We start from the raw sequence: 12093 nt of genomic DNA, 5'->3' as shown, positions 1-12093 counted from the left end.
CAATATGGCTCACATAGTCGTATGATGCGGCTCTATATCAGCATGGCTGTGATTGGGCCAGATGCACGAGTACAGGAGACAATCACAGCCGCTGATATAAGAGCACTATCGGACTAAGGACTAAGAGAGCGATATTGCATTTATACAACAGTTCCACAGCACACGTGTGTAGATAAATCAGAAACAACATCAGAGTTTTGAAAGGAAATTGGGAACTTCAACTGCTTCAGTGAAGTTATTAGTGAGAAATAATGAGGGCAGGATGTGTGTGTGAATGAAAGAGAGAGACTGTCAAAGGAAACTCACAGAGAATGTGTTATTTCCATTGCACTGCGGCTTTTTAATGTAAACATGCGCTTGTTTCATGTGGCAAGTAAACATGGCGATTTCTGTAATATTAAGTGCCTCCAGGCTCCAGACTGCGACCAAATGGTTGCATTTTGCTACCAGTTTTTGAGACAGCGTGAGCATTTTTTATAAGTACTCGCGCATGTGCGACTTGCAAATTTGGAATTTCTTCTAATTGTTATTTCATGTGGAAAGACTAGTAGAATGCGACCCGCAACCAGTGCAGGCTATGTGTGATAGTCAACTGTGCGCCAGTGCGCAGGTGACTCACTCATGTGTCACTGATGTTTCCTGCTGCTGCGGACGCGCACTGTCCAGGTCATTATTGACAAGTTTACACACGTTATATTTACATGTGTTGTGTGAACATCAGGACAAGTGTTCCAAATACACAATAAAGTCATCTTAAGAACGTAACACGAGACCTTGCAACCAAGACCCTCGCGTCCCGCGCTGTAATTATTTAAACCATTCCTGAGCGGCAAAGGTGGCTGTGTTTACTTTCAGTTTCATAAGTCCAATTTAGTGCCAGAGTGATACAAACGGTGAAGCGTGTGGTGATACTGGTGGAATATCACATTGCTCCCAGCCAATCAGATTCGAGAACCAGAAAGAACTGTTGCCTAAAAATGAAATAAAAAGTAAGATATGAAGAATTGCTAATATGTGTAATTATACTATAGTTTTAAGAATAATGGTCTATTTATTATTGGACATATAATTTGGTTTAACCCTTTGTAAATATAATCTCATATATGTTATTAATTAGGCATAATTTGACATGATTTATGTATGTGTAATATTAAACTGCAGGTGTCAAGAGGACATTCGTTTTGAGCAGTTGTTACTGGGGAAAAACTAACTTTGAAATGACATAATACATGTTTACATTTATTGATTCTCTATTGTGGCGAGCACGTGATTCATGCAATGTGTAGTTTTATCAAAGGTGCTATTAATGTGAAAAGAAACAATTGAAGTAACTCATTATTAATTGTGTAAAGTTTCTGTAATAATGCTGTCTGTAAAGCTGCTTTGCACTGCATTAGGAAAAGCACGTACAAACATCATTTATTTTCTGTCACAACACTTTCCAGGCTGAGATGTCCATGTGTGTCGGGAGAAGAGACAAATGATGCAGGAGTGGGTAGAGAAGAGCACTGGCTGTGAAGAAACTCTTCATCTTTCACAACATCACGTCTCGTCTCATCTTTTGCTTTTGCATCTTAAAACATTTAAAGAACGCACATCCACTTTGTGAACATGGTTGTATCTGAATGATGGGAAGCTGTATGTTGTACTGAAGTTCTTAAAGGAATAGTTCACCCAAACATGATCTTCATTGACTTGACTTTTTTTTATTGCTACTATGGAAGGTCAATGGGAACCATTTTTTTTTGGTGAACGAGTCTACTCCTTCAAGTGTTAAGCTGATGGTTACTGTAAAATGATTTAGTGATGCATATGATAAACTATAAATGTTTGCACAGATTCATTAATATCTCTTGTGATTTGCTGATGTTGCAGTATTGTATAGGTAATTCACAGTTTTTTTTTTACAGAAAATGAGATATTGCTGTGGGTAACAGTGGTCAAACGTCAAACATTTATCTCATTTGAAGAAATGCAACTTGAAGTCAAAGCAACACTTTGTAGTTTTCGACCTTAAAATAATGTCTCTAAAAGGATTTCAGTGGTAGAACAACTCTTAAAGCAACACTAGAGAGTTTTTCGACCTGAAAATAATCTCTCTAAATTATTTTAGTTGTAGGACAACTCTTAACTGGACGAATTTTACTGCCGCTGCTACCTAAGCAGCCCTCTATAGGCTGAAATCACACTTGTAACTTTGGTGTGCGGGTAGATTCACAAGCCCCGCCCATCACCTGCTGTACGGCATATGTCACGTTTTACTCGTAGTCTGGGTGAAGTTAGCCAACAGCTAACAATAAAACGAAACAATCTAGTTCAACGCAAGTCTTCAAACCATGATCACTATGGCAGAGGAAACAAAGAGGAAAAGAGAGAGAGTGATCGGACACGAGCCCAAACACGAATCAATATCTGATGGACTTACACTCGGTGATGCGAGCTGCAAGAGGCAAAATTGATGGAGACCTAATGTTAGCCTTCCTGCTACTGGATTTGAAATCTTATATATACATTTTTTCTTACTGTCCTGTACTCTTGAGCTTAAGTTTTGTGTGGTGTCCTCTTCCCGAAGGGCCCTTCGGAGGGTGATATATCCCATTTGGAACACACTGGGTGTCATATTATAGAAACTATGTCTGCGCTTTGACCATAGACCGTATAAAAGATGGACAGCGTGACGCCGCTTCCTTCCTTTGTAATTAATTGATTGTGAAACATCCGACGATGGGCGCTGAATTGTTATCCAAAATCCTCCGTTTGGAGCCTGAGTGTGCGCGGTAGTGAGTGCGAAGTGGAGCGCGGTATGCCCTGATGACTCAATCGTAAATGAAGAAGTCCTGTTACCGCACAACTTTTTATAACATCTTATAACTAAAACCAAACTTATTCAAAAAACAAACACTTCGACATACATCAACATGATAAAAACTTTGGAAAGAAATAATTTGAAGTGTAATCAGATTTTATAGTTTGGCTCCTGTCACATTTGTTTACATGGAGAGGGCGGGGTTTATGACCTGTACTGCAGCCAGCCAGCAGGGGACCGATCAAAGGTCAGGATGTGTCAGGCACACCTGGCTTCGGCTGTGATACATTTCTTGTGTTAAATGGCATTTTGCAAACCAGCTTTCAGGGAATTACCGCCACCTACTGGGATGAAGACCTGGAGAAACTCTACTTCTCAAACCTGTATCTCTCAAATATTGAAATAATATAGAGTACATTCTCAATTGCTTCTGTGCATTCTGAAATAAATGATTTACTGTGAGTTCAATTTCTAAACTTCTTAAGACTTTAACAAGTTTCTCTCATGCTGCACACTGAACACATACTCAACTGTTTCTGCCATCCCACCATGCATGCATCAACCTGACTCGCTGATTTACTCTGGTGTGCCCAATGCATAACCTGTAAATTATGCTGGTGTCCCTGCTGTTTTCATAACCCCCTATTTTATCCTGTAAATTGAAAATGTTTCTTTCTTTTGACTCTTTGTTCCAGCTCTCTTGCCATTTATTCATAACAGCTTTTCTAATAATACACTTAGCTACAGCTTTGTGTAATAGTATTATTATATCAACTTCATCTTTCCTTAAGCCCAACTTGGCCAATTTATCACCATTTTATTCCCCTCTATTTCTACATGACCTGCTACCCATAAGAATGCGACATTTATAATAAATAATAATAATATGTTTTATTTATATAGCGCCTTTCCAGGGCTCAAGGACGCTTTACAATAAAGGCAAACAGTAGTACAAAGAGAACAAAAACACAGACATCAAAGTAACAAAAAACACCAAGCACTGCTTATGTGAAAAAACAATCAGAAAATAGGTGAGTTTTGAGCAGTGTCAATTCAGTGTTTTGAATTCAGACAAGTTATTTGCACAGCAGACTGATCTTGGAAGGGAATTTTATCATTTGGGAGCAACGATACTAAAAGATCTGCCCCCCCCACGGAAGAAAGAGGATGCCGAGGGACAGCGAGGAGTCTAGAGTCAGAAGACCGAAGTGAGTGAGATGGAGTATAGTCACTGAGATACCGAGGAGCCAAAGCCATGAAGACATTTAAAAGTTAGCAGGAGAATTTTAAATTTAATACGATATGCCACTGGTAGCCAGTGCAGGTCGACTAACATTGGGGTGACATGGGCAGATTGTTTGGTGCGGGTGAGTATCCATGCAGCAGAGTTTTAAATGTACTGCAATTTAGCAAAGAAGGTGGCAGGTAAACCAATGAAAAGAGCATTACAATAATCAACACAAGATGAAACGAAAGCATGTATAACCGTTTCTACATATTACACCAATGAATGATCGAAGCTGGGCAATATGATGTAGATGGTTAAATGCTGATCTAGTAATAGCGTTGACATGACACTGGAAGAAGAGGGAGGAATCGAAAAGGACACCAAGGTTTTTAACCCTTAAACGATGGAGTGAGAAGATATACCTAAATGATTGTTATATATAAAACCACTAATATTTCATCCAATACATCTGGTCTGGCTAATGATTTTCCACTCTTTAAGCTGCTTGATGCTTAGTACGAATCAGACCGGATAATGACATCTTTATTTAATAAAGCAATAATACCCAAGAAGCAGTTGGTTACAGTGCATTGTTATAAAATGCATTGTAACCCACTGCTTCACACGGCTTATTGCTTTTATAAAACGGTTATTCCATATGCGTAGCAAGGTTTCATAAAATATAGTAAATTAAGTGATATTTAGGCTATGTAATGCGGTCAGCCATTCAGAATCAACGTCCAGAACTGACTGTTTTATAATTCATCTTTTACTGGATGAGAATCTTTAGGTCTCCTTAAAGAACACCAATATGCCATTTTCAGTTGAATTCTCCAAATTTCCTGAAGACGACACTACAGTTATTGGCCTCATCCAGGACGGTGACGAGTCTGCTTACAGAAGTGAGGTTGAGCAGCTGGCTGTCTGGTGCAGTCATAACAACCTGGAGCTAAACACCTTTAAAACAGTGGAGATGATAGTGGACTTTAGGAGAAACACCCCGGCACTCCCCCCACTCACCATCGTGAACAGCACTGTGGCAACAGTAGAGTCACTCAGGTTCCTGGGCACCACCATCTCTCAGGACCTAAAGTGGGACATTCACATTGACTCTATTGTCAAAAAGGCCCAGCAGAGGCTGTACTTCCTTCGCCAGCTGAGGAAGTTCGACCTGCCACAGGACCTGTTCTTACACTTCTACTCATCTGTCCTGCACTTCCATAACTGTCTGGTTTGGGTCAGCTGCAAAAACTGACCTCTGAAGACAACAACGGATAGTCCGGACTGCTGAGCGAATCACTGGCACAAACCTCCCCAATCTACAAGAACTGTACTCATCCAGAGTACTCTGAGAGTCCAGAGTACTCCAGAGTTTTCATCTCCCTCCACTGGCTACCGGTTGAAGCCCGTATCAGATTCAAGTCACTAATGCTTGCCTACAGGACTATCACTGGATCTGCACCGGCATACTTTCACACCCTCCTACACCCCATCAAGAACCCTGCGTTCAGCAAACCAGCGGCGTCTTGTACTGCCTTCCCATAAGGGCAGTAAATCGCTTTCCCACTCTTTCTCCTTCTCAACTCCTCCCTGGTGGAACACTCTTCCTAACTCAGTCCGGTCAACCACATCTCTCACGACATTCAAAAAACTACTTAAAACCCGTCCCTTCTGTGAATACTTGACAGACAAATGAAGAAACAAAAAACCCTCTCGCTTTCTCTCAACAGGTAGTGGTCTAGCTTTTGTTAAAACTAGTAACTTTGGAGGACTTCCGGTTGAGCATGTGAGTGAGAAGACGCGCTTGAAGTGGGCTCCCGAGCATTTTGTTGTTCAATAATATCCTTCAGGCTGCCTGAAATTCTAAACACACTTGGTGGTTTCTTTTTTCAATTACGTATTCGACGATTGTAGTTTGGATGGAACTATGGCGTCTGAACGGCAAAGGAAACTTAAATCGTCAGAGACCATGACAGAGAGTCATGGCGACAAGCTGCCGCTGGATCTGGAAAATCTCAGTGCTGCCCTGATCTCCGAGCTATCATCTACCATCGCAGAACAGGTGAAAGCTGCCATTGACTCTGCTCTTGCCCCGGTTGTTGCGTCTTTTGAGAGTTTTAATTCGAACATTGAATCACAAGGACAACATATTGACGAGCTCGATCAGCACATGAACGATTACAGCGACCGCCTTGTAACAATGGAGCAGACGGTGCTAAAGTTGAGTTCGGCTAACAAACAAATTACCGAGAAAGTGGAGGACTTGGAATCGCGTTCACGGCGTTGCAATCTCCGGGTCGTCGGAATCCCCGAAGGATCAGAAGGGAGCGATCCGGTTACGTTTACTGTATGTCACAATTTTTGCAGGACGTGCTCGGGTCGGGAAAATTTTCAACTCCCCCGCTGCTGGATAGAGCGCACCGTATTGGCCCCGCGTCTTCGGTTGACCGGGAGAATCAAAGGCCCAGAGTGATGATCGTGCGGTTTCACTACTTTACCGACAAAGAAAAGGCTGTTCGGCGAGAGAACTGGAACCAACTCTTCTATCAGAGCCATAAGGTTTTCATTTTTCCTGATTTCAACTCTGGCGTCGCTATGAGGAGGGCAGCGTTTTCAGCTGTGAGAAACAGCCTGCGTGAGAAGAACGTGAGATTCTCTCTTAGATTCCCAGCTCGCCTGCTGATTGACCTACGAGATGAGAAGTTTCAATTCGACTGTCCCAAAGAAGCGCAGCGATGGTTTAATGAACGGTATTCAACTTCTTAGGTATCATGCAGAGATAAATGTGCAAAGAACACCGTTCTATTAGCAGTTGTACTGTTAATTGATAGTGAATTCAGACAAATGTTTTCGGGTTGCCTGAAATGAATGTTTTCTGTTATTTCATATGTTCGGGAGTGACTTCATGTGATAAATGCGAATAGATATGTTTGTTGAGCATCGGAGGTTCCTGAGTTTTGGCGTTCTGCCTCCATTGTTTGAGAATGGAGAAAAGAAATGGAGCAATGTTCAGGGTAGGGTGGGGGGAGGGTTGATGGGTGGTTTTTCCCCAATGTTGTTAAGTAATTTATCCAGTATATATATATACTTCTTTTTTTTTTTCATCTGCGTGTGGCCTTTTCTCTACTTATATATTAACCTAATCTGATGGACGATACCAAAAACTCAGTAAGATTCTTGAGTTGGAATGTGAAAGGACTAAATGGTCCCATTAAAAGAGCCAACGTTTTGACTCATTTGAAACTACAAAAACCTGACGTTATATTCCTCCAGGAAACACATATACAATGCAGGCTTCAAACTCGTTGGATATCACACGTTTTTCATTCCAACTTTGATTCCAGGTCTAGAGGAGTTGCCATTTTGATTAATAAGACTTTTCTATTGACAATGTTATTTCTGATGTTAATGGTAGATATGTAATTGTGAAAGGGAAAATTTCACAAGTACCAGTAGTTTTGGTAAATGTATATGCCCCGAACTTTGATAATACTCTCTTTGCTAAGAACTTGTTGTCAAAGATCCCAGCTCTGAACACACATCTTTTGATATTTGGGGGAGATCTAAACTGTGTTATTGATCTGGATTTAGATAAATCAAGTGCTGTTAGGAAGGCTCCCTCTGCCATGTCAAAAATCTTTTCTGAATTCATGGTTCAGAATGGTTACATTGACCCATGGAGACACTTTAATCCTACAGCAAGAACATATTCATTCTACTCGAATGTCCATCAATCTTTCTCTGGTATAGATTATTTTTTTGTCAATAATTCTCTAATTTCTCAAGTTCTGAATTCTGAATATCTACCCATTGTTATTTCAGATCATGCTCCTCTAAGTCTTGATATTCTTTTACTTTCATTTCGCACTTCTAGGCCACCTTGGCGGTTCAATTCTCTACTTCTATCTGACTCAACATTTTGTGAATATATTTCTAATTCAATAGATGATTTTATCCTTATTAACCAGACCGATTCAATCTCTTTCTCTTTACTGTGGGAAACTTTGAAGGCTTTTTTAAGAGGACAGATAATTTCCTATTCCGCTTATGTTAATAAAAAACGGAGGAATGAGATAAGAAAGTTAACTGAAAATATTCAAGGTTTAGATAACCAGTACGATCTTAACCCGACTCCTGAACTACATAAACAAAGGCTTAATTTGCAGGCAGAATTCAATTTGTTATCCACAGGTGAGGCGGAGTGACTTTTGTTACACACACGTAGCAATTACTATGAATATGGGGATAAGGTCGGTCGCCTTTTGGCCTATCAACTTCGCAACCGAGCCGGTTCGTGTTTTAATACTCAAATTGCGAAGCCCGATGGCGCATTAAATTCAGATCCTGCAGAGATGAATTCAACTTTTAATAAATTTTACTCTTCTCTGTATAAAACTGAAGCTTCTAACAATTTAGAAGAAATGAACCAATTTCTTGGGTGTATCAGTTTCCCTAGGGTTGATTCTCTTTTGGTGCCTAAACTTGATGAGCCCATTGCCTTAGAGGAGATTACTAAATCAATGAATTCATTGCAATCTAAGAAATCTCCTGGCCCAGATGGGTTGCCATCCGAATTTTATAAGAAATTTCATGTCAAATTGGCCCCACTACTTTTGTCTGTATTTGAGAAATCTTTAGAGCTAGGTAAGTTGCCCCCATCATTGAGACAAGCATCTATAACTCTATTGCCTAAATATGGGAAAGACCCAACATTATGTAGCTCATACAGACCTATTAGCCTCCTCAATGTTGATGTTAAGATTTTAGCCAAAATGTTGGCCTCTCGTTTAGAGGCAATACTTCCCAGTATTATCTCAGAGGAACAAACCGGATTCATTAAAGGACGGTATTCGTTTTCTAACATCCACACTCTTTTTGATATTGTATATTCAAGACAAAACAGTGACTCCCCTGAGGTGGTCATTTCATTAGACGCAGAAAAGGCATTTGATAGGATAGAGTGGGTTTATCTTTTTGGGGTACTTGAGAGATTCGGTTTTGGGGATGGATTGATATCATGGATACGTTTACTATATGCTGACCCTCAAGCTTCAGTTTCTACTAACAGTGTTAATTCTGAGTATTTCACCTTATCACGGGGTACACGCCAAGGATGCCCCCTATCTCTATTACTTTTTGCCATAGCTATTGAGCCTCTCTCAATAATGTTTAGAACACATCCTGTATTTCAAGGAATAACCCGCAAAGGAATCGAACATATATTAGCCTTATATGCTGACGACTTATTACTCTATGTTACTGATCCAATTGCATCTATTCCTGAGATAATACGTCTATTAGATGATTTCGGCACTTTTTCTGGGTATAAATTGAATTTACAGAAGAGTGAATGTTTACCCATAAATCAATCTGGCCAAGAATTAAAACAGAATGACATACCTTTCAACTTGGAGAGTTCTAAATTTAAGTATCTTGGTGTTAATGTTACCCTTTCTTATTCTGCCTTAAAGTCAGCAAATTTTGCACCTCTAGTTTCAAACATGATGTCAGCTTTTTCAAGATGGGCAGCTCTCCCATTATCTCCATTAGGAAGGATAAATGCGGTAAAAATGAATATTCTCCCTAAATTTCTTTACCTCTTTCAAACTATTCCTTTGTTTCTGCCCAAATCTTTCTTCAAGAATATAGACCAATTAATCACCTCCTTTATATATGGGCAGGTAAAACCCCTAGAGTTTCCAAAATTTTACTACAAAAAAGCCAACTAAGTGGAGGGCTCTCCTTGCCTAATTTTATGTATTATTATTGGGCGGCAAATATTCAGAAATTGGTGTTCTGGGTAAAAGCCTCCTCTTTATCATGGTGCAACTTAGAAGCTAAGTCTTGTATTTCAACATCTCTTCTTGCTATGGTGTTTTCTTCTCTCCCCATGTCCACTTCACAGCACACAGATAATCCAATAGTGTGCGCTTCTCTCAAAATTTTCTTTCAATTTCGGCGTCATTTTAAATTTACCTTGGCATCAACCTTAATTGGCTCCTATACTCAATAATCATCTCTTTCTTCCTCCTTTTTCAGATTCTGTATATTCTCTATGGGAAAAGAAAGGTCTGAAATGCTTTGAAGATCTTTTTATTAATAATGTATTTGCAAACTTTTCTGAAATATCCTCATCATTTAATCTGCTCCCCTCTCACCTTTTCCGTTACTTTCAAATTAGGCACTGTGCATCCTCTCTGTTCTCTGGGTTTCCCTCCCTGCCTACAAAGTCTCCATGGGTAGAGGCATTTAAACTAAATCCTCAAATGGGTGGGATTATTTCTAAAATATATGCAATTATCTTGTCAGAGGATAATTCTCAAAACATTAAAACTATCAGGGCTTGGGAAGAGGAACTTGGCTTAGAGTTTGAGGACGACTACTGGAATAGAGTATTAGACAATGTACGCACCACCACTTCGTGCACTAGATTTAGCTTTATACAATTTAAAACGATTCACAGAGCTCATCTCTAAAAGGAAAAACTTTCTAAAATATATCCCAATGTTTCAGATGAGTGTGATAAATGTAAACTCTCACCATGTAATCTTAGTCATTTGTTTGTACTCTGTCCCAAGTTGCAAAACTTTTGGAACTCTTTCTTTAAAATAATTTCTGATGTCCTAGAGGTCGAGTTAGTTGTTTGCCCTTTGATTGCAATTTTTGGCGTTTCTTCTCGATGTCAGCCATTTAGTCGAAGACAGACTGACATTGTGGCTTTTGCATCTCTTGTTGCAAGGCGCAGAATACTGTTGTCTTGGACCTCCCCACAACCACCATCTATTTCATTGTGGCTCCGAGATTTGGCCTTCTTTTTAAAACTTAAAAAAATTAAATACAATGTCAGAGGTAGGGGGGAATTGTTTTTTGAAAAATGGCAACAATTTATCACATTTTTTAATGACTTGAAAACATTAGACGTGGATTGAGTAGAGGTATACATGCATATACATATACAGTATTTTATATATTCGTTTTTTTATTTTATTTTATTATTATTATTTTTTTATTATTATTATTATTTATTTATTTTTAATTGGGGATTGCTCTGTTGAGGCTGGGTAGGATATTTTATATGTTGTGATATAAAATGTAAAATGCAATTTGCAACAATAAATATTCTATGATAAAAAAACTAGTAACTTTGTATTGGCACCTATTGCATTATTGCTTCTGTATGACATATCGCTTATTGCTCCTTATACTCTTTGTAAGTCGCTTTGGATAAAAGCGTCTGCTAAATGTCTAAATGTAAATGTACTCATCCAGAGTGAGTAAAAGAACTCGCAAAATCACTCTGGACCGCTCACACCCCGCACACTTGCTGCCGTATGGTCGGAGCTACAGAGCACTGAGCACCAAAACAGTCAGACATAGGAAAAGTTTCTTCCCTCAGGCCATCTACCTCTTGAACAGTTAAATGTTCTACTGTGCAATAGAAACACGTGCAATACACAACTATATACTCATATTTATTATACATATCTTGTTGATATAATATTCAGCTATCCACATTCCCCTGCATAACGTCTTGGTTACGGATGTAACCTCGGTTCCCTGATGGAGGGAACGAGACGTTGTGTCGAACCGACAGAATGGGTTTGTCTTGAGAACCTATCATCTTCTGAGTATTTAGAAAAGGCCAATAAAAATTGGCGAATGAAATTTGCATGCCGGGCTCCTCCCCGGATGTCCGGGTATAAGAGGGAAGCCGGCGTGCTCATTCATTCACCTTTTGTCCGAGGAGCCTAAAGCATCCTCCCCCGACCGCTGGGGTGGGCGGCCAGTGTTGTGGCATGAGGGACACAACGTCTCGTTCCCTCCATCAGGGAACCGAGGTTACATCCGTAACCAAGACGTTCCCTTTCTGTCGGTCTCTCGACGTTGTGTCGAACCGACAGAATGGGGTTCCTATGGAAAACGCCACAGCACTGAGCCGCGTCACAATCTCTGCGGAGCGACGTTGACTGGCCTGGGCGAGTCAGACGAAGACGCTAACGCGAAATTATGACCCTCCAGTGGAGAGGAAGGGGGACCCAGAGCTTTACACAAGTTGGGA

General features: G+C 40.0%; 1 protein-coding gene across 2 annotated transcripts in view; it reads left to right on the top strand.

Moving 5' to 3' along the window:
• LOC130570553 (solute carrier family 22 member 4-like) overlaps positions 1-1724 on the top strand; it is a 91453-nt gene extending 89729 nt beyond the window's left edge. For both annotated transcript variants that reach the window (XM_057360906.1, XM_057360907.1), the window contains exon 12: positions 1446-1724. In XM_057360906.1, the coding sequence (XP_057216889.1) occupies positions 1446-1518 (73 nt within the window). In that variant the 3' untranslated portion in view covers positions 1519-1724. The remainder of the gene's footprint in view (positions 1-1445) is intronic.
• Positions 1725-12093: the final 10369 nt, after the last annotated feature.

Source organism: Triplophysa rosa, linkage group LG19, assembly GCF_024868665.1.
Source record: "Triplophysa rosa linkage group LG19, Trosa_1v2, whole genome shotgun sequence".
Taxonomy (NCBI): domain Eukaryota; kingdom Metazoa; phylum Chordata; class Actinopteri; order Cypriniformes; family Nemacheilidae; genus Triplophysa; species Triplophysa rosa.
This window is presented reverse-complemented; position numbering and strand designations above follow the sequence as displayed.